The 24580-nt window shown below is 35.6% G+C and overlaps 1 protein-coding gene and 1 pseudogene across 5 annotated transcripts in view; both read right to left on the minus strand.

Annotated features, from left to right (window-relative positions):
* Window positions 1-24580, minus strand: part of AFG1L (AFG1 like ATPase) — a 216239-nt gene that overhangs the window by 100490 nt on the left and 91169 nt on the right. For all 5 annotated transcript variants that reach the window (XM_060030135.2, XM_060030136.2, XM_060030133.2 and 2 more), the window contains exons 6-7: window positions 22348-22447; window positions 3079-3137 (exon numbers count right to left, since the gene is read on the minus strand). In XM_060030135.2, coding sequence (XP_059886118.1) covers window positions 3079-3137; window positions 22348-22447 — 159 coding nt within the window. The remainder of the gene's footprint in view (window positions 1-3078; window positions 3138-22347; window positions 22448-24580) is intronic.
* LOC132437406 (ras-related protein Rab-22A pseudogene) lies at window positions 11098-19579 on the minus strand (annotated as a pseudogene).

Consider the following 24580-nt stretch of genomic DNA (forward strand, 5'->3'; position numbering starts at 1 on the left):
AATTGTGGTAAAATACACATAACATAAAATTTATCATTTTAACCATTTTTAAGTGTATAATTCAATGGCATTAAGTACATTCACAATGTTATGCAACCATCACCATTATCCATTTCCAGAACTTTTCATCATCCTAAACAGAGACTCTGCACCCACGAAACAATAACTCCCTATTCCCCTTTCCTCCCAGCCCCTGGTAACCTCTATTTTACTTTCTGTCTCTATCAATTTGCCTTTCCTAGGTACCTCATGTAAGTGGAATCATATAATATTTGTCCTTTTGTATCTGGCTTATCTCACCTAACATGTTTTCAAGGTTTATCCATAATGTATCACATCAGAATTTCACTCCTTTTTATGGCAGAACAATATTTCATTACATGAATATATTTTGTTTATTCATCTGTTGATGGACCTATGGCTTGTATTATTTTTAATATTTATTTATTTATTTATTTATTTGGCTGCATCGGGTCTTAGTTGCAGCATGCGGGATCTTCATTGTGGCACGCAGGCTTCTCTCTAGTTGTGGCGCCTGGGCTCTAAAGCGTGCGGGCTTAGTTGCCCTGCAGCATGTGGGATCTTAGTTCCCCGACCAGGGATTGAACCTGTGTATCCTGCATTGGAAGGCAGACTCTTAACCACTGGACCACCAGGGAAGTCCCAGACCTATGGCCTTTAATAACATATTAGTCCTCCTCATCATTCTTACCATCTTATGAAAATACTGTTCACTAATAGCTTACATAAGTTTTTGGTCATTTTGCAATACTCCAAGCAACAAATCACAAATTCTTGTGGTGAATTACAAACTTGTTATCACTCAGTTTACAGAGAAAAACGTAAGGGAGAAAAAGGATTTTACACTGTACATTTCCCCAAAATAAATTTCTATCTTGTTTATAATCTCTTTTTATTAAACTAAGATCCTCTATTTGTTTTAAGTCTATCTTAAAACAAAGTTTTGATATTTAGTATTTCCACTTCTACTATACATGTCTCTCAGCTGGGCCAAAATAAAAGAGTAACGCTAGCATGTGTGAAGAGGTAAAATGAATATGAAACAACTTTGCTTTACAAGGGAAACTTCATACGCCCACCAAAAAAGCTCCAAGGAAACCAGCTCTAGTGTACATTTCATCAGACTGATGTTTTGTTACATGTGAAAAGTCTTTTAAATAAATGAGACATTTTAGATATTTTCTCATCCAATCTGGTATTTAGTTTCCTGGAAATTTTAGTTCATATTTAATTTCAAATAGTGTATTATCAGGCTTCCCTGGTGGTGCAGTGGTTGAGAGTCCGCCTGCCGATGCAGGGGACACAGGTTCGTGCCCCCAGTCCGGGAAGATCCCACATGCCGCGGAGTGGCTGGGCCCATGAGCCATGGCCGCTGAGCCTGCGCGTCCAGAGCCTGTGCTCCGCAACGGGAGAGGCCACAACAGTGAGAAGCCCGCGTACCGCAAAAAAAAAAAAAAAAAAATTGTGTATTATCTCAGATCTTGTTGGATCTCAAATCAGATTATTCACCTCTTTGGTTTTTCTTCCTCTTTAAAAAAAAATTAAGGGTGGGAAAGGGAAAGGAAATTAAATTCAATCTGGTCAAATTAGTTGTCTATTAGTAATGCTATTATATGTTAAAGTATGACAAATAACTGACCAAAAAATAAGGTTTGGGGTTAAAAAAGTACAGCTACAAAGTTCCCTGAGAATCTTTTAGCTTGTTTCATTTGTGAGCCATCTCTTTATATTTTGTGTATTTTATGCTACATGAAGAAACTATTTTTAGCAACTATTTTTCTTAGTTTCCCTGTTTATATTTTGGTATCTACATACACCACATTACTTTGTATTCCTGGCGTGGAGAAAACATTGCAAATCTACCTTCTCCTCAAATGTAAAACATGAATACAAAGGGGAAAAAATTACTAACAGCATAAATCTTCAAAAAGTACTTTTTCCTACATCGGAAACCATCTCAGAGAAACTAAAATCTTCTGGGAACCTAAAATCGGTCAAGGAAACAGATGTTTGGATAGCACAGGGAATAAAGTTTGGCACTAACAATAGCTCCAACTAAAGTATATTTCAAAAAGATTGTCTGACTACATCTTCAGAATATATGAATATAAAATGTTTTTACTCCTCCTTCTTGGTAAGAATTTTTGAGGTTTTAGTTCTTTTTTTAAAAAAAATACACTTCTATCCTTTCTTTAGATATGTTGTTATGGACAGGGAAAAATGTGCCTGAGAATTACAGGAATTATATGTTGGCATATACGCTTCTTTTTGGTAATTATTTTACCAAAAACATTTTGCTTTGTGTTATAGGTATCTATGTACATAGTATATGCCCAACCAGATTATAAATGACTTGCAAGCAAGAAACACAACCTACTTAATGATTATATTATCCATTATGCCTAATGTAGCACTTTGCCCATAGTAGGTTCCCAATAAATATTGGTAGAATGTAGAATTATTGAATAATCCTGTAAAAAAATTACTAAAATTAACAGTGAAAAAGAAGGCTACTTTATTCTTCATCATATTGTAATGAAGCCTATTTCAAACTCTATGCAGTGATGATACACACAAATATTCAAACTATTTATGTACCTCAACTTGACATAATTTCATGATAACTTTATGGCAATCACATTTAAATATATTACAATATTTTTGTAATAATGCTACTCCAAAATAGCAACTTTAATAGCTGGGAAAACATGTTAATGGCCATTAACCTGAAGGAAACAAGGAACATTAAACATTTTTTCAGAAATCAATGTATAAGTTGAAACGGTCCACTATAATTTACAAGCAAACCTCAAATTAAAATTTATAAAATGCTGCAGCTGGACAATAATTTAGACTAAATTTTGTAATTTTTCCTGTGTACATATTGATGAATACTATATAAAAAAGATTCTTTTCTCCTTTAGAGTCTTTAACTATTACCATCAAATAACAAAATAAATTCTGCTTGAATGCAAGACCATAGCAATCCTATAAATGCCCTTGATTATCAATCAATATGATATTAGTCAGTGAACATAAGTAACTAATTTTCCTTACCTTCAGGACAGCTATGAATGGTACAAAGTTAGCTCTTTGGAGTCCATTTTTATAGAGATCTGAAAGAAAAAATTAGTATTAGCTTTTCACTTCACCTAAATCATAATGTTAGCTTATATTTTAGCCTGGCAAATAAAGCTTTCTACTGATGAAAAAGATAAAGAAGCAAAAGAGAAGAAAAATAACCAAAATTGATCTCTATTCTGGTACTATACAAAATTTATTACATTCTTAATAACAGAAAAAAATTAACAATCACAGAAAGAATATCAAAAGGCATTCAATCAAATTAGCTTTTAAGTATAATAAAGGGCTTCGCTGGTGGCGCAGTGGTTGAGAGTCCGCCTGCCGATACAGGGGACACGGGTTCATGCCCTGGTCCGGGAAGATCCCACATGCCACGGAGCGGCTGGGCCTGTGAGCCATGGCCGCTGAGCCTGTGCGTCCGGAGCCTGTGCTCCGCAACGGGAGAGGCCACAACAGTGAGAGGACCGCGTACCACAAAAAATAAAAAACAATAAAAAAAAAAACTATAATAAAAAGCAAGAAAAGAATTTGGAAGATATCACGAATGATCCTAAATCAAAAATTCAACATAAAAAGAAGATCTATTTAAAAGTACTTAATATTTGAACATACAGATTCTACTGGGAAACAAATTATAGTTTCCTTTTCTCATCTATAATAAAAGTTCTCAGTACAGAATACTGTGTAACACAGTTTGCCATTCAAGAAAACACATCAACAGGCAGAACTGTGAATGCCTTTATATCAAGTTGATATAAAGTAAATAACATTAAGGCCACTTTCAAAGAAACTACCTAAAAATTAAAACTCCATTCTTAATAGACTGTAAAGTTAATGTAATTATATATCATAAACAGGTAGTTTTTGTTGCCTTATAATAGTGTTTTTTACATATATGTATATGTGCCATGGTGTATGTATATTCATACGCATATACACACACATAAACACACATATTGTTAAGAATAAATAAATGGAAAGGGGAAACAAATTTTAAGCTTTGCATACTTTTTGTTAATAATGGAGACTTGGAATATTCTTTTCAGGAGGTTGAATTTTTATTGCATATAAAACATTCCTTTTAAGGAATTCCCTGGCAGTTCAGCAGTTTAGGACTCTACGCTCTCACTGCCAAAGGCCCAGGTTCAATCCCTGGTCAGGGAACTAAGATCTCACAAGCCGTGCGGCACAGCCTAAATAAATAAAATATTCCTTTAAAAAGTCAACTCTATAAAGTAATGAGATTTAAAAAATAAAAAAGTATAAAAATGAGAACAGTAAAAAGTTTTCCAAATTATAAAAATCACAAGTTAGTTTGTGTCTCAATTTTTCTTTTTAAGTATTGCATTAAGGGATCCTTTTTATATTTCCCTGTTTAAAGAAAATTTGATAACTAAGATTTCAACTACCATATTTACTTATGGAAATAAAATATGGTCATTAGGAAACATTTATTCTCTTTAGAAAAATATTCATCATAACATTATAGTGAAGAAAGTATTTGCATAAGCTCTTTGGTTAATTAAGGACTACAGGCTTTAAATTCAGTTACACTTAAAATTTTTATTTAGTGATATTATAAAAGGTAAGATAATGCAGGCTTTAAATTCAGTTACATTTGAAATTTTTATTTAGTGATATTATAAAAGGTGGGATAATGCTAGCCAGATATTATAAAAGGTAAGATAATGCTAACCAGGATCTCTTCAAAATGAGATCTTTTTTTCCTATAATCAATACCTCGAATGAATAAAATGGGTAAAATGCAGGAAATGGGTTTAAAGTTAGGTATTTTCATAGTCTTCCCAAATTACAAAGTTGCTGGGGAAGGTGCATAAAAACATTGCTATACGATAAGAGTTGACAGCCATGATTGCCAGTAAGTGGTAAAAATAAAAAATGAAATAATTTTTTAAATACACTTGATGTTTATAGCAGCTTTATCATAATAGCTAAAATTGTAGCTTTATCTGTAACAGCCAAAAACTAGAAGTAATCCAAATGTCCATCATTAGATGAATGGATAAACTGTGGCATATCTGTACAATGAAATACTACTCAGCAATAAAAAAGGTAAACTATTCATACACGCAAAAAAATAGATGAATCCCAAAATAATTATATGGGGTAAAAGAGGCAAAACCCTCCTACCCCTCAAAAGAAAAGAGTCATACTGTGTGATTCCATATATATAAAACTGTAGGAAAAGCCAACTAATCTATAATAATCTGAAGAAATCAGTTGCCTGGGAAAGGGAGGGATTGGGACAGGGATGGCAGGGAGAGATGAAAAAGGGGAGGGGGAAATTTGGGGTGTGATGGAAATGTTAATTATATTGTCAGGGTGGAGATTTCACAGATGTATATGTATGTCAGTATTTTAAAAATTGTATCCTTTAAATATGCGCTATTTATTATATGTCAACTATGCCTCAATAAGCTCTTTGAAAATTTATTAGAGAAACATACACAACACTAGTGAATGTCAAAAAACGAAATGTTACAGAATTAAAACTAAAATATTACAGTAATGAAAGTTTATGTTAAGGTAACATTTTGGTCTTACTCGCGGAATATCTTTTTTTATGGACATATAAGGCAGGCCCTGACATGTAGTTTAACAGGCATGAACCGTTCAGTAGGTTAATGACAATGAGAAATGTAAAGGCCCACTTGTAATATTCTTGATTAAAAGATTTCCACTCAGCAAAATTAAAGTAGAATAACAATGCCTTTAAGTCTTTGAGATTTAATTTTTAAAGGGTTAACTTTAAAAAAAAATCAGCCTTTACAAGGATATATAATTCAAACTTTATGCTCTGGGAAGTATTTTCTGAACAAAATTCTAAACAGAATTCATTTGGTTGGAAAACCTTTAGGTTTTTACAGGACACTTAAGTGAAAAAGGACTGTACTCATTAAATTGAAGAGTTTTTTGCAATTCAAATATTATGCAAATTGTCAATACAATAGATCCATCTCCTGAAACGTTATTTAGCTACCAAAATTTTTAATATTAGTTGTTTAATATTATTTTTCTTAGACATGAAGATATTATACTACATTAATATCAACATTTGTCATTATTTACTAAATATTATTTTATAATTCAACAGAAGTTCTTGCCTATTATTTTTTAATGATCTCTAAACAGAGCTAAAAGAGCACTTGGCCATATAAGACAGAGTACTGGAATTATGGGACATTCTTTTTTTTATAAATTTATTTTATATTTTATTCATTTATTTTTGGCTGTGTTAGGTCTTCGTTGCCGTGGTGGGCTTTCTCTAGTTGCGGCGAGCGGGGGCTACTCTTTGTTGCAGTGCACAGGCTTCTCATTGCAGTGGCTTCTCTTGTTGAGTGCAGAGCACAGGCTCTAGGCGCGCAGGCTTCAGTAGTTGTGGAGCGCGGGCTTCAGCAGTTGTGGCTCGCAGGCTCTAGAGCGCAGGCTCAGTAGTTGTGGTGCACGGGCTTAGTTGCTCCGTGGCATGTGGAATCTTCCCGGACCAGGGATCGGACCCATGTCCCCTGCATTGGCAGGCAGATTCTTAACCACTGCACCACCAGGGAAGTCCCCGGATGTTCATTTTTTGAGAATGGTATAAGGACCTCTACATTCTCCACAATGAATAACTGTAATAAGACTTACAGATGAAGTGCATGCAAAGAGGATTTATAAAGTAATTACAAGGATCTACATAAATACTTTGGAGATACACATGGATATGCAGATCTTTTCCTTAAAAACCCAGTGTCAAAATGACCAGGATGTCCACTTAGTTATATAAGTACATATGGATTTAGAGTAAGAAACTTTTAAGATAGGTAATTAAAAGGAGTTTTCCTATAAATTAACACAAAATAATTATATGGCTCTATGGAACCAATCTGATTTACCTTTCCAGGAGATTCTTATTTTAGTACAGATTAAAAGAAAATGGTGCCTTTAGGCCACGTAAGCAGGAAGAGCTACTTAGCTTCTTTTTAAAAATCTAACTGGAGTTCAAACAGTATTTTACTAGATGTATAGATAATACAGCTAATTAAATGTTCCCATTTGATGGTATATTACAATTTTATATTCAATTCAACATACATTCATGAATTCCTATTATTTGTCTGCACTGAAATGAGTGCTGAAGACAAAAGATAAATAAAAGGAGGAACTAGCATTTAGAGAACACCTACTAGGAGCCAGGCAATTTGCTAGACACTGTACACAAATTACAATAATGCTGCATAGTAAATATTTCTACCTCTATTTTACAGATAAAGAAACTGATACTCAAAGTTTTAAAAATAATTTGCTGAATTCCCAGCCAGTAATTGGTATATCTAGAATTTTTGAGGAAGGTTTTTTTTTTTTTTTTTTTTTTGCGGTATGCGGGCCTCTCACTGTTGTGGTCTCTCCCGTTGCGGAGCACAGGCTCTGGACGCACAGGCTCAGCGGCCATGGCTCATGCGCCTAGCCGCTCCGCGGCATGTGGGATATTCCCGGACCGGGGCATGAACCCGTGTCCCCTGCATCGGCAGGCAGACTCTCAACCACTGCGCCACCAGGGAAGCCCGAGGAAGGTCTTTAATGAAGCTAAAACTCATAGGCTTTTTCAGAACCATGTTGTGACCAGCTAGACTTGTCACAGCTGACAGACACAACCAGATCATAACCATGATACAAGGTAAAAAAGGATACAAGGTATAAACATAATATACAGAACATGAACTACTCATTTTACCTGGGTTCAAAGGCAGCTTTGCAGGTAACAATGGGACTAGAGCACCTTGGAAAAGTAAGTGGGGTGCCACCAAGCAGAGAAGAAGGAAGCGTATCCTAGGCAGAAGAGTCAGCACAAGCTCATGACTTTACCTCTACCTTCTTTTCTAATACTATACAAACTATTGCTCAAATCCCACATTTTCTAACAAGCCTTCCTTGAATCCACTATCGTGGACAGACTTTTAGAGTGGCCTTCCATAATCCCAGACCTGGTCATCATAGCTTTATATGAACACTGGACGCCAGAAAAAAGGGACAGTTATCCCTAAGAATAGAAAACAAATGCACTTAGTGTCTGGGGAAGTTTATAGCACTCTGCACAAGGAGGGGGAACCCAAACAGAGCCTGGAAGTCTCCCCAGCTGAGGAGATAGGTGAGAGTCCAGGGAGGAGAAAGCAGCTAGAGTTCACAGAGCAGCGTACCACAGAAAAGACAGCTGCCCAGTGAAAAAGCTCTAAAGATCTGCTGAGGGTCCCAGTTAAATCCCCAGCTGAGTACTGATCAGCATATGTGTGTGAGGAAATGACCTGAAGCCAGGAGAAGAATCATCTGAAAGTACTCAAGGAAAGCATCACTGGGGCTCACACATGGCTGGGAAGAGTGCCTATCTCCACCAGACAGACTGGAAAACCTCTAAATTTATAGGGTATTGAGCAGAATACTGAAAAGGGATTTATCTCAGTAGTGAGAAAAATTAGTCCTAGACTAAATGTGCTCTAGTCCTGCCATACAAAACTTAAAAGCAATACCCAAAAGAATCAAACTGTTTGTAAGAAAGAAAATAAAGCTCAAGAATATTCATAGGGATATAAAAATATCCAATACCCAACACAGTAAAATTCATATTGCCTAACATCTAATAAAAAATTACCAAGCATGCAGCGAAACAGGAAAATATGACCCAGAACAAGGAGAAAAATCCATCGACAGAAACAGACCTAGGAATGACATAGGTGATAAATTTAGAAGACAAGAATATTAAAACAGTTACTGCTGTATTCCATGTGTTCAAGCAGCTGGAAGAGCAAGCATATCAAATAAAGACATGGGAAATATAAAAAGACCCAAGAAGAACTTTTTGAGATGCAAACTTACAATATGTGAGACAAAAAAAATATGCTGGATGGGAATGATAGCAGATTAGACACTGCAGAAGAAAATATTAGTGAACTTTAAATCATAGCAATAGAAACTAGCCAAAATGAAGCACAGAGAGAAAAAAAACTAAGAAAAAATGCACAGAGAATAAGTGAGCTCTGGAACAACTTTATGCAACCCAATATATGTGGAATTGCAGTACCCGAAGGGGAGAAGAGGATGGGATAGAAAAAATATTTGAAGAAATAATGGCCAAATTATTTCCAAACTTGATGAAAACTATAAACCCATAGATCTAAGTTGCTCATTAAAGCCCAAGCACAAGAAACATGAATAAAATTACATCAAGGCATATTATAATCAAACTGCTTATAACTGGTGATCAAAGGAGGAAAAAAAAAAACTCTTAAAAGCAGCCAGAGGCAAAAATATATATTACATACAGAGGAATAAGGTTAAGAACGATAGCAACTTCTCATTGGAAACAACGCAAGCCAGAACATGGTAGAGCAACATCTTTAAAGGTCAAAAACAGAAAAAAACAAAACTGTCCACATAGAATTCTATCCTGAGCAAAAATATCTTTTCAAGTACAGACTTTTTGTGACATACAAAAGCTGAAAGAATTCATCACCAGAACACCAGAACTATAAGAAATCTTTAAAGGAAGTCCTTAGGCAGAAAAATAATATTGGATGGAACCCTGGAATATATAAATGAGTAAAGAGCACCAGAAATGGTAACTGTGGGTTAATATGAGCCTTTTTTATTATTATTATTATCTAAATTCTTTTAAAAGATAATTATTTAAAGCAAAAATAATAATATATTGTGGGTGAAGTAAGTCAGAAAGAAAAAGACAAATACAGTATGCTAACACATATATATGGAATTTAAGAAAAAAAAAAATGTCATGAAGAACCTAGGGGTAAGGCAGGAATAAAGACGCAGACCTCCTAGAGAACGGACTTGAGGTTATGGGGAGGGGGAAGGGTGAGCTGTGACGGGGCGAGAGAGAGTCATGGACATATACACACTAACAAACGTAGTAAGGTAGATAGCTAGTGGGAAGCAGCCGCATGGCACGGGGATATTGGCTCGGTGCTCTGTGACAGCCTGGAGGGGTGGGATAGGGAGGGTGGGAGGGAGGGAGACGCAAGAGGGAAGAGATATGGGAACATATGTATATGTATAACTGATTCACTTTGTTATAAAGCAGAAACTAACACACCATTGTAAAGTAATTATACCCCAATAAAGATGTTAAAAAAAAAATAATAATAATATATTGTGGGATTTATAACATATGTGGAAATAAAATGTATGAAAACAATAGCATAAAGACTAGGAGGAGAGAAATGGGTGTATACTGTGGAAAGTTCTTAGACTATACCTGAAGCAGTCTAGTATCACTTTAAGTAGACTGTGATAAGTTAAAGATATCTACTAAAATCTCCAAAGCAAACCATAAAACCTTAGATAAAACTTCATAAAAATGAAACTATAGCGTATATATTCTTTTGTATAAGTCTTCTTTAACTCAGCCTAATGTTTCTGAAATTCATCCATGTTATTATGTGCTCATTCCTATTCATTGCCAAGTACCAATACTGTGTTTAGTGACACACAAATTTAAAAATCTGAAGGAAAAATTAGGGTGACCTACACATTTATTGTTGTTGATGTTAATTTTCCACGTGCATCCTTGGCTAATGTTTTGAATGAAAACTGCTTTAGACGTAGCAGGAAGATGAAATCCTCTCCATCAATCCCATGAATAGTCCTATAAATTGAATCCATTTTTGACTCATATAATAATTGTCAGCCTCCATTTTAGATATCCTATGCCATTTTAAATGGTGCAATCCTTTATAGCAGTGATAATGGGGATCCAGGGAAATTACAGGCTCCACAGACTCTTTTTTTTTTAAGAACCATGAAAGAGAAACTTAATAAAATGTTACATAAAACCTTCACTGCAAAAATACTACCTTATGTATTTATTTTCAGTAAAGTCAAACACCAGTGAAGTAGTTTTTCACACCAGAGTTTCTTTTTGTAACAGAATTCAATGAACAGAAATATCATGACTGGAGTCTTCAATGAGAAAACAGACCTTGGGTATTTTGGGGAATCCCCTGTGCACAAAGAAGACTCAAAACCAGCCAGGCAAAAAGTAGTGGCAGAGATTCGAAGTCCCCTGTTAACTTTCAGAACCAACTATTTCATTATCAAGTGTGAGAGGCTGAGGTTCAGCCAACAACAGCTTTTTTTCACTTTGACTCGAAAGGTTGTCTTTGGAGTCAGAAGCCCTTACTACCAAATGGGGGGTGGGAGGGGCGGTGGGTTGGTGTGAGTGAATGGAATTCTTTGAGAAACTTCTTTAGAGTCCTTTAAGTTCACTGTGGTTTTTGCACTGATCTCTACAAAAATTGTATGGCTGAGTCAGTGCAATCCTTAGCATCTCTCTCCATGACTCACCTTTTGCAATAATATCGCACTTATTTCCTGCCACATCAACTACAAAATTAGATGGGACTTGCTGTCAGAGATCTTTTAATTCATTCCTTAATGTTGAAAATACCTCTCCTTTTTGGCATCATAAATCATTATAAATGAACATCGGTGGTAAAGCAGAAAATCATTCCTGTGTAGCTGTATCCCAGGTTAGGAATTTATGCCACTCGTTTTGGTGCTAGACAAAAGATGCCCTGTTGTTGAACTGATCTTAGGCTCAAAACTGTTTTCCACAAACCACCACACAATACTTGATTTACCCACAACTGTAATCCCTAGTGGACAAACTCCAGCACCAAGGCCCGGGAGTCAGGGGCGCAGGACCCCTGCTGCCATGAACTGAGGACAGAGAGGCAGAGCCCAGCACAAGCATCCTCTGGTGGGGCCAAAGGGACTGGCAGGGCCTGCCTCAGTCAATTTAATCTGACGTTAATAAGCCCACACACATCAGGCTTTGTATTATTACTGTTTGTAGAATATACCTCTTTGCATCCATTTACTTTCAATCTATATTTATATTTAAAGTATATCTCTTGATATTTTTTAATCCATCCTGATAACCTCTACCTTTTACTGGAATGTTTAGTTCATTTAACATTTAGGTCTATGATTTTTTTAAAATATTTATTTATTTATTTATTTAGGCTGCACCAGGACTTACTTAGCTGTGGCATGCAGGAGCTTCGTTGCCGCGTGCGGGATCTTTAGTTGCAGCATGCAGACTCTTAGTTGTGGCATGCATGCAGGATCTAGTTCCCTGACCAGGGGATTGAACCCAGGCCTCCTGCACTGGGAGCATGGAGCCTTACCCACGGGACCACCAGGGAAGTCCCTAGGTCTATGATTTTATTATTTGTTTTCTTTTTGTTTCCTCTACATTTTCTTCCTGTGTTCACCTTTTCTTGCCTTTTTTCAATTATTTGAATATATTTTAAAATTCCTTTTTGTCAACTGGTTTTTATTTTATTTCTGTTGTTCTAGGGGTTACAATATATACAGGCATACCCCATTTTACTGTGCTTTACTTTATTGATCTTTGCTGATACTGCATTTTTCCAAATTGAAGGTTTGTGGTAACCATGTGTCATGCAAGTCTATCAGCACCATTTTTTCAACATAATTTGCTCACTTCATGTCTCTGTGTCATATTTTGGTAATTCTCGCAATATTTCAAACTTTTCCATTATTATTATATTTATTTTGGTGATCTACAACCAGTGATCTCTGATGTTATTGAAAGCAGCTCTTTTGCCCCTTTCCTCTTTGTCCATTTCTGTTCCCCTCTAACCTTAAAAGAACCTAATTATAGGAATGAGATCATTAAGCAATTGAAACTAACTCCTGACTTATGCTCTCTTGAATATACACCGTACCTTGTCTAACCTGATTATTTTCCTAGATAGAAAGTAAGAATGAAGAATTAAGCAGTTAAAAAATTACTAGCTCTCTACACCCAACAGCCTCCTTAGCAATCCTGCAGGCAGATCACACAGGCAAAATAACATCTGAAGAGTCAGCCAGTCTGCACTCAACGGAGAATGATGCAGAACCAAATGATTCACTGAGATTCTTGATGATTCACTGAGATTCTTCGCCTCCATTTTTCCCTTTAAAAACTGTCATGGTTGAGGAGAATCTTTGGAGTTGGTCTCTGGACACAAGACCGCCTTCTTCGCAGATTGCCAGCTTTTCTGATTAAAGCACCTTTCTTTTTTACTGACGCTTGCCTCTCAAATTAGTGGCTTATGAATGGCAAGCAGCCAAACCTGGATTTGGTTACATTACTATTGCAAAAAGATTACAACTCATTGAAGACTCAGATGATGGTTTGCATTTTTAGCAATAAAGTATTTTTTACTTAAGGTGTGTAAGTTGATTTTTTAGACATAATGCTATTGCACACTTTATAGACTACAGTATAGTGTAAACATAATGTTTAAATGCAACTAGGAAACCAAAAAATTTGTGTCACTCACTTTATTGCAATATTCACTGTATTGCAGTAGTCTGGATGTCTCCACGGTATCTTAAAGGTATGCCTGTACCCTTAACTTTTCACACTCTACTTAGAATTAATATCATACCATTTCACACAAAAAAATGTAGAAACCTTCCATCCATATAAGCCCATCTAAACACCTCCCTTTATGCTATAGGTGTCATATGGATCACATCTACATACATTATGAACCCCACAAGACAATGTTATAATTTCTCATAAAATGATCATTTCTATTTTTAAGAAATTAAGAAGAAAAACTAGTTACTGATATTTACTCTAATATTTACCATTTCTGATGTTCTTCATTTCTTCTTGGGGATCCAAGTGTCTTAATATTTCCTTTCTACCTGGAGAACTTCTTTTAGAATATCCTGTAGTGCATATCTTATGCTGATGAATTTGTTTAGTTTTCTTTCATATCAGAATGTCTTTATTTTGTCTTTATTCTTGAAGGAAATTTCTATTTGATATAAAATTCTAGGTTGACAATTTCTTCCCCAGCATTTTAAAGATGTTGTTCCACTGTCTCTGACCTCCATAGTTTCTAATGGAAGTCATCAAAAGCTAATCATTGTTCCCCTGTATTTAATGTCATTTTTCTCTGGCTGCCTTCTAGATTTCTTCTTTATCTTAGGTTTTTAGCAGTTTGACTACAATGTGCCTAAGCAGTGTTTTCTTGTATTTATTCTGCTTGCATTTAACTGAGCTTCTTGAATCTGTAAATTTATATCTTCACCCCAGATTGGGAAATTTTCAGTCATTATTTCTTCAGAAGATTTTCTGCCCATTATCTCTCCTTGCCTTCTGGGATTCCAATTAGAAATATGTTAGAAAGCTTGTTATAGCTCTACAAATTCTGAAGTCTCTGTTTCTTTACTTCTATCATTTTCTATTCTTCACCTTGGATAATTTAAAGTTCTCTGGCTCTTTGCTCTGTTATCTCCATTCTGCTATTAAGTTCTTTAGGTTAATTTTTTATTTAAGATACTGTCTCTTTTAGTTCTAGAATTTAAATTTGGTACATTTTTTATGGTTTCTATTTCTCTGCTGATATTCCTTATCCTTTCATTCATTATGAACATATTTTCTTTACCTCATTTCCCCCAAAGTTATAGTTATAATTCTTGTTTTAAAGCCCTTGTCTGCTAATTCCAACAGCTGGGTCATATTGGGGTTGCTATCTGTTGATGGTTTTTTTCTCTTGAGAATAGGTCAATATTTCCTCATTCATCACTTTGAGATGGTATCCTGGACCTTATGGATTTTGTTTCTGAAGAGTGTTGATATTTTTGTTTTAGCAGGAAATTACCTTGGTTGGACTCAAACTATAAACTTGAATCTCAGTTCAGTACCCTATCATTAGGAAGCTTGTGGTTTGCTCTGCAAATGTATGGTTCAGAGGCCAGTCAGAGATTTGGGCAGAATTTATACACAGAACTTGAGACTTGGGGCTATACCAATCTAGTTCTCAGTGGGATTCGTTTTTCATTTTCCAGCAGTAATGCTTGCCCTAAACTCTGCCATCTGATTCTTCTGGCCAGAAAGACTGTGGGTTTTCTATCAGAATTTTAGTCATCCAATGCAGCAATAACTTTACCTGTCCTAAAGCTGATAGCTATTTTTTAAAAAGAAAGAAAAATTAAGAAAACAGGAAATTCTCTCCATTTTGGACCCTCTTCCAAGTTTTGTCTCCCCTCTATAATCTTTCTGACTTTTTTTCACTCTCTAGGACCTTCAGATAGTTGTGCTACATATTTTGTTCAGAATGTATTATTGTTGTCTGCAAGGTCAACTGACTAGGAGCCTACTCAGCCACATCAGAAGAAGTTTTAGTTTTTAATAGAGGAATGTAACCCGTTTGTATTTCCTGTCATTGACAAGGAATGCCTGATTTTGTTTCATGTTTTTATTTATTTATTTTTTGCTGTTTCTTCTGCTTTCTAGCTTTTGCTCTAAGAAATATTTTTACTTTGATCCCTCGTCTTTTCTAGTAATTTGAAAAGTAGAAGGTGTATCTTAAATTCTAAAATATTTGACTGTATATTACCCTAGTTATCAGTGCCACAAATAATGACACTGTCACTCAGGATCTGTAAACCCTCTCTCCAAGGGGAACAAAATTTACAAATATATAAGCAAGCAGTAACTACAAATATTCACTTATACTCAATTCATTGTTATGATCAATTTTCTTATTTCAACCACTTCTTTTTAATAAGTTCACATTTTAAGACCTCTTTCCTCCAGAGGACTTATTTAATTTTTTAAAAATCATTTCATTCTTGGGCTTCCCTGATGGTGCAGTGGCTAAGAATCCACCTGACAATGCAGAGTACACGGGTTTGAGCCCTGGTCCGGAAAGATCCCACGTGGTGTGGAGCAACTAAGCCCATGTGCCACAACTACTGAGCCTGAACTTTAGAGACCGCAAGCCACAACTACTGAGCCCACGTGCCACAACTACTGAAGCCCACGCGCCTAGAGCCCGTGCTCCACAACAAGAGAAGCCACACAATGAGAAGACTGTGCACCGCAACGAAGAGTAGCCCCTGCTCGTCACAACTAGAGAAATCCCGCAAGGAGCAACGAAAACCCAATGCAGCCAAAAATAAAATAACTTTTTAAAAAAATCATTTCATTCTTTATTCTCTTTCTACACGTTGGCAGAGCTTCTTAAGTTGCTTCCCTTATCACTGATTTCATTTTCTATAGTTTTAATTCTACACTTCAGTGCTTCAAATGCTGATTTTAACTGATTTAATTAATTTAAACCCCTTTATTTCATGTAGCTTTTTTTAATTACATCTGATTTCTCAGTAAAAAGGTTTTCAACTAATCTGTTTGTCTTCTCTCAGCTTAGATCTTCTATATCACAGAGTCTATGTTTTCCTGATTTTTAAAGAACACAAAACAGAAATCTTCTAATGCTTACTTACTTCTCTTTCCTACTTATCGTTCCCATATTAGGGTATTTTCTATTCACATAACCTTGAAAAAGGAGTGGTATGACTAATCTTGGAGAACCCCTCTAATCAAGATATGTGGTGATTCCCTTCCCTATCCACCTAGTTCTTATACTGTCTGTAATGTAGTTCAATGTTAAAAAGTGATAATTGACATCCTTGCCTTGTTCATTCTTGCAGTAGATATACCACAGTGTCCCCAATAAGCATACTTCTGACTTCTGAACTGATATACATATATTTGGTTTCATATTAAGAAACTTTCCATCTATTTACATGTTATGGAGTGATTCTATCAAGATGTTGGATTTTGCCAAATGCTCTTTCAAGCTTTTATGGCGAACATCAATAGATTTTTTTTCTTCCTAAAAATATTAATATGATAAATTACATTAGTGTGTGTGTGTGTGTGCATGCACCAATTTTCTAGTGATATCCAGTCTTTTATTTACTATAGATACATTGGCTTGAGTTAGAATCACACAGTGTCATTGCCTAATAATCTAAGGCAGACTTATTCTTGGACATTCTAATGCTATCTATAGCATTTTCATTATAATAAATAGCAAATTAAAAACTAGAAAGTCCACAATGCACTCTTCAGTCAATAGGGGACTTTTTTCCCTTAGCACTTTGTGTTTTACTGTCAAAGAAGCATAGTCATTTCAAGTTATATATTCTTTTTCCCCATAAAAATATATTCTTATTTTTGTCCTTAAGTTTAATTATTAATTTCAATTTAATTAACTTAATCTACCAGTCTATTATTAATCTGTTTTTAGGGTCTCCATGCACTTAAATCGATAATATTGCTTTTCCCTACTAGAATATCATGAAATTAACAATTTTTTTCAGAACCTAAAAAGTGACTGGCATATATATGATATTTTAATTGTGGATTTTTGCTTCTGGCTCTTCTAATGACCTGACAATATAATCTTTGAAAAGTAAAAATATGTCTATTTGTACATGAGCCATATAAAAGTATTTACCTAAATGACAAAAATGCTAAATAAATCATTTACTTGAGATTTTATAAAAATACAAAATTGAATATAAACTATCTCTAGATACAGTTTATCTAAAAATTTCCCAGCAATTTCCTACTCCTCTTTGCTTCAAGTTTAAGAGCCTTAATCAGATTACCCTAGAAAATATAAAATAGCACTACAAGTGTTGTGTTACAAATGTTTAAAATATACTAAACATATTTTGAGCTTGCCAGAAAGTAGGAAAGTCCCTACAGATCAGTAAACAAACAGGAAGCTAAAAGCTAAAGTTGTCATCATGAACTGACACTGGTTTGAGATTTTAACAACTACATGGTGTACAGGATGAGGCCTTGGACCCCAGGAAGGCACGACTTAGAAGTGAGGACTAGAAAAAAACAGTGACATAAAGGCAGTCACTGGTACCTTATTCCCTTCACCCCCTCAAGTATTACTTCCCTTTCTTTTCTTCTACCGGACTTTCCCAGACCACTTTCCTCCATAGCTATTTTCTCTGCTAAGTTCCTAAATTCTGGTGTTGCTTTTACTTCGTTATCAACTGTTTTCTATTAAAATTATTAATTATTTATTAAATGTTTCTGATCATTTTCTATTAAAATTAATAACTTATTTGTCTATAAATTGACAAGTTATTAACTGAGAAAAGATGAGTGTTTGATTGTAATCTCCACCAACAATAACCCCTATTCTTGTCCAGGAAATTGAGATGCATTATAACTAGAAATGGAAGGAATGAGATGAATAATGTGGAAGAAAATTAAACACAGCAGCTAAAGAGTTAACAGAGGGGAAGAAAATACAGTGTTCTTGTCCACTGGGCAACATGATCTGGACTTCTAACCTCCAGATTATTCTGTCTTTATTGAATGAAGGCACCACTAACCACCCACTTGTACAGGCCAGAAATTTAGAAATTGTCCTTTCCCTTTTCCTCAGTATCCAACCTATAACAAGGTGCTATCCATTTTACTTCTTAACTATCTTTCAAATCTATCCTCTCTATATACTATATCAGGTTTTCTCAACCTCAGAACTATTAATATTTTGGGCTAGATAGTTCTTTGTTGTGAGAAGTATCCCTATACACTATAGGATGTTTTGGCAGAATTCTTGGCTTCTACCTACTAGATGCCAGTAGCAGCACCAAACCCCCCATCCTGTCTAGTGACAACCAAAGATGTCTCGAACATTGCCAAATATCCTTGGTTTGCAAAACAGCCCCCCAGTTGAGAATCACTGCCTTATATCAAGTTATTATCATTTCTTGCCCAGTACACTGCAATAGCTTCCTAGTGTGTCTCCCTGAATCCACCATATCACTGCATCCCATCCTGTAACTCATTCTCCATATGATAACCAGAGTGATATTCCAAATCCAATCTTATCAGTCCCTGCTTAAAGCACTACAGTGGCTCCCCATTTCTCTTAGAATAAAATCCAAAATCCTTACTACTGCTTTATAAGGTCCTAGCTCTCACTTCTCCAGATTCATCTTGTACCTCACTGTATCCTACTTCCCCTACTTCACTGCACTCTAGCCACACTGGCTACCTTTCAGTTCCTCAAATGGGTCATCCTCTCTCCAACCATTGGGCTTTGCCTCAACCCTCTGCCAGGAAGGTTCTTCTCCCACCTCTCATAACACTCTTAGAATAAGTAGATGCTATTTTTAAAATAATAATAACTATCTGGGGGCTGTGGATTAAAAGCTGTAACCTAAAGAAAAAGTTGAATGCATTCTGATGGCTGGAAAAGAGGACACACTGTATCTGGGACAGAGTAGACAAAGATTAGTGATGACCAACAAGGAGAAAAGATAGAGGACAATGTGTCAAAAGAGTCACAAAACCTACTTTCTAGACCCTGTTCTATCACTCACTAACCATGTGATTTGTTTTTAATTTATATACAGGAAAATTAACTTTTTTGTTGTCCAGTTCTATGCGTTTAAACATGTAACCACCAGTACAATCGGGACACAAAACAGTTCCAAAACCCCCAAAATTCTCTGGTGCTGGCCCTTCGTAGTCAAACACCTCCCCACACCAGCCCTTGGCAAAAACTGACCCATTCTTTGTCCTATACTTTTTCCTTTTCCTGAGATTCATACTTAATCTGAGTCTTGTTTCTTCAGTCATGAAATTATACACACACACACACACACACACACACACACACACACACACACACACCACGAGGAGATGGTATATATACATACCATCTTCTTTATATTAAAATATTAAGCTACTTATGATGATTGTCTGCCATGGCTAAAAAACCTGGTGTATGTTAAGCATTCTGTCCAGGTTCATATTTAGAAAAGGCTTTCTTTGAATTTGTGGCTAATGCCCAATTTTTGGAATTCTGCATCTTAGACTTTCAGTCTTCTCCAGAAGGATGGCTCCATCTCGGATTTCTCTGTGCTACCTTGGTGGGCCTGTAACTTTGCTTAGTCCTACAAAGCTATGAGCTCCAGAATGTTCCTAACCTCTCCTGTGGTTGTCCTTCCTCAGTGGACCACACTGCAGTAGCTTGAGCAGCTGACTGCAATTTTCTTTTCAGCAGTATTTGCTGGGGGGGGGGAGGGGAGGGGCGTTCCAAGCTTGTTCTAGCACTTTGCTCTTTATGAACATAGCTTATCATTGAATGTCTATAGGTAATACTGAAGATACTGTTAAGTCAACAGTCAACTGAAGGAGAGTCAAGCCTCACATCCCCATAGATGATCTAATATGAAAAACTCACTGCCTTGTCTCACAGAGTTGTTACACTAATAAATCACAAGAATGCTATATATAACATTATAAGGATTTTAATAAATGCATCTGACAAAATCATTCATAATTCTCTTAACAGTGTAACAGATTAGGTATAAGTGTAATTGTTTGAATAACTAGGTCTTAAGGTATTGATTAACTAATTAATGTCTCCCTAAAATAAGGCCTCTAATGGTATACTACAGGAGTCTAAACTTGGTCCTACCCTATTTACATATTTTAGTTAATGAATGGCTAAAGACACAGAAGCACGATTACTAAGTTTATAAATGTCATAGCTAGTAGGGGTAGTTAAAAAAAATTTATTAGAATCATACTTCAAAAAATATCAACATAAATCAATAATATGAAACAATGTAGACAAACTAATATGCTGAAATGTAATAGGAAGGAAAAAGAGATCAACTACAAAAATATAGAAAGAGAGAGACCTAGTTTGACAACAGCTCACATAGTAATATCTGGGCATATTAGTAGATTACAAATTCATTATAAGTCATTAATGTGACATGACTTAATTTAAAAAGTAAAAACACACTATTACATTGCTCTTTTCAGGTTCAGTTATAAACTCCATGTTACCAATTCCAGCAGTCAGTTCTCAACCTCATTTTTCACCTCCTAGCAGCATTTAACAAAGGTGATCATCCATCGTTTTTGTACCACTTTCCTTTTCCTTGCTTGACATTCTCTTGGCTCTCCTCCTACTCACTGGTTGCTCTTACCAGCTTCCTTTAGGACTGATGACTCCCAAATTTATACCTCCAGTCCAAACATTTCCATTGAAATCCAAACTCTTAAATGCATCATCAGCCTCATAATCGTAGAAACCCTACTTCCCTACCCAAATTAGCTTTTCCTATAGTCTTCCCCATCTCAGTAAACAGCAATTTTATCCTTCCAATTGCTCAGGCCAAAATCTTTGAGTCATTCTTGATCTTTTTTATTTCCATACCCTATATTCATTCCATCAGTAAATCCTTTTGACTCTGTCTACAAAATCTGACCACTCCTACCACCTGCACTGCTCCATCATGTCCCCTTGGGATTGTTACAGTCATCTCCTAAATGGTCTCCCTACTTCCAACCTTGAAACCTCATCCCCACAATCTATTCTCAGTACTGCAGCCAGAGAGATCCTTTGAGAACACACATTTATTCAACATTCATTCTAAGACTATTTACTGAGATCCATCCATGTGCAAGGCACTGTTTTAGGTACTTAAAATATGTATACCTGTGAACAGAAGAGAGAAAAGTTGCTGCCCTCCTGAAGCTTTTGCATCTTGGCAGAGGACAGATAATAAACTATATATATAGTAAATAAGTAAACTACATGGTGGCTCCATAAGTGCTATGTGAAAAAAATAGAGCAGGTAAAAAGAAGTGGTGCCAGGAAAAAAGAGCATGGGTTGTAGATTTAAATGGGAGATGAGTCTAGGCTTCATTGGCAAAGTAACCTTTGAGCAAAGACCCGAAAGAGGTAAGAACTTAGCCATGCAGGTATCTGGCAGAATAGCATTCCAGTCAGATGTTAATATTAAGAATGCATAAAATATTATTTTTGGTTCTTTCAACCTTCAACTGACCACATGATGGGCTGAAAGACACAAAATTTAAACTTGTTTTTATCTATATATTATTGTATTTTAATTTTTAATAATGTCCTAATAAGCCAGAAGTGCTTTTTCAGAAATGATAAATGAAGTATCAGAAACCACTTATGCAGGAAAGCTTTAAGTCTTTTTCCAAGATTCAATTAGGAACTTTTTCTTTCATTTCATGGAGTTTCTTTTATGGCCCATAAAATGCAGTTAGAGAGGCCTGTATTTTTTTGATATGCACACATGGCATATCTAATGCTCAGGGAAAAACTGCAAGTGCATCAAACACGGGAGATCACGTGGATTTAGGAAAGATTTTTCAAATATTATACAAATACTGACTGATTTTTCAGATTGTTAGTTATAAAACTTAGGATAAAGCAAAGTAATCAGATCTATTAACACAATAAAATGAGTCCAAAATTGTGAATTTTTAAAAGCTTGTTTGTTTCTACCTAATTGGATAAGACACTACAGCACAGTGTTTGTTTTTACCTTCCGGTGGCCTGTTGGATGTTGCCACAACGACGACCCCGTTTTTGAACAGATTTTCAAAAAGCTGTTTCAGAATCATGGCATCAGCAATGTCAGTGACCTATGGACAGCAATACATTGGTTTTATTTTAATTTCACTTCTGCTCTAACAAATTTGCTAATGGCTCATACTTTTTTTAAAAAAAAAATAGAAGTGAATTCCAAGAGAAAAATTCTAATTATCATGAAGAAAAGAGTAGATAATTAAAAGCATGAAAGCCTGCAGTCTTTAAACTTGACTCTTCTTTTTTGCAAGCCTATCATTTCTATCCAAATTATCAACTGATTCTATGTTAACTTATTTTATAGAACTACAGGTGGAAAGCACAGATAATTGTCCTAAACATCTAGGAAGCCTAACTAATTAGAACTAACATGACCAACTCCCCCCTCCTACTCCCATCACAGCCTCCCTCCCCAAATAAAGAAGAGAGAGAAAAAAAGAAAAAAAAAAAAATACACAGGCTATTTGAGATTTCTAATACCTTTCTGGCAAAGGTCCCTGAAAAGGTGACTTTAAATGGTCATGGGACTTTAGAAATAAGGACAAGTAGCCAGTGAGACATAATCAGCTGCTGTTGAAAATAGAATGATATGACATAGATACTATTGTGCAATTGTTGCACAAAACAATTCAACAGATGGCCCATCACAAAAATAAGCAATTTCATTGTTCTTTTTAAGTGCCTTCTATTACTGTCCATGAATAATCAAAAGGCACTGCAGTCACTTCCAGCACAGCCAGCCTCTGCTAACCTTCCCAAACACAAATATTCCTTCTACCAAAAAAAAACACAAAACCTTACAAGAATGGTTAACACAGTGCTTTAAAAAAAAAAAGCTTCTGACAGAACCAGAAATGCATAATGCAGATAACACTATTTCATCTAAGTTACAGAGATACATATAACCACTGATCTTTTCTAAAATTTTTTTTAAAAATCCACAATTAGCAAGTAAGCTTAATGGTAACTTTGTTGTTTTTTTTTTTAATCCCCAAAAATAGAGAGAGGCTCAAGAGGGAGGGGATATGGGGATATATGTATGCATATAGCTGATTCACTTTGTTGTACAGCAGAAACTAACACAACATTGTAAAGCATTTATACTCCAATAGAGATGTGAAAAAAAATAATAATAAAAATTTAAAAAAGCACTCCTGAAAAAAAAAAATCCCCAAAAATACAGAAACTAGGGAGGGTAGGAAGTTGACTTCAAAAAATAAATATATAGTGAAGATTGATGTTAATCATTGCACCTTCCCCTAAGAATATAATAACATGGGTTTTATATTCTCCCAATGTAAAAATGCTTTGATCTTCCTTTAACAGCACATTTTAGATAATCTCAATAAAACTTATTTTATATTCACAAAATATATCACACAATATATATCACATTGTTTTGTTTGTTTGTTTGTTTTGTTTTTTTGCAGTACGCGGGTCTCTCACTGTTGTGGCCTCTCCCGTTGCGGAGCACAGGCTCCGGACGCGCAGGCTCAGCGGCCATGGCTCACGGGCCTAGCTGCTCCGCGGCATGTGGGATCTTCCCGGACTGGGGCACGAACCCGTGTCCCCTGCATCGGCAGGCGGACTCTCAACCACTGCGCCACCAGGGGAGCCCCACATTGTTATTTTAAAACCATGTTAAAGTACATAGAAACTAGTGGAATTCTTTCAAATTAGATCGTAATACTAAAAGTTGCCAACTAAATGGTTATAACACTATGAACAGTAACAACCTGGGTGACAGAGGTCTAAATCACTTTTCTCTTTCAGCTGATATCTTACTCAAAAGTTCAATTATTTCCTTTCCACCTGAACAAAACAAAACCAAACCAGGATATGGGAATGTGCAGATCTTTTTTTTTTTTTTTTTTTTTGCTGTTTCAGGCTATAACTTTAAAATATTAACTAAAAACCTACTGAAGATTCCTTAAATTAAAAAGACTTCAGGAACTTACAAAGTGGTGATTAAAATGAAAAGGAAAGTGGTACTGATATTATTTAATTTGGAGCTTAGGATCATTGTCAAATTTTGCTTCCGCCAAAACACTCACAGAGAAGGCCCTTTTCAAATGCTTAAACACCAGTGGCATTTCTGATGAGAGGACAGAACAAGCTTGCAAATTTTAGAAGCAACTGCACTTTTAAATTGGATTCCCAATGCACTGACTTTTAAAAAGAATGATATC

The sequence above is a fragment of the Delphinus delphis genome, chromosome 14 (genome assembly GCF_949987515.2).
Source record: "Delphinus delphis chromosome 14, mDelDel1.2, whole genome shotgun sequence".
NCBI classification, from domain to species: Eukaryota; Metazoa; Chordata; class Mammalia; order Artiodactyla; family Delphinidae; genus Delphinus; species Delphinus delphis.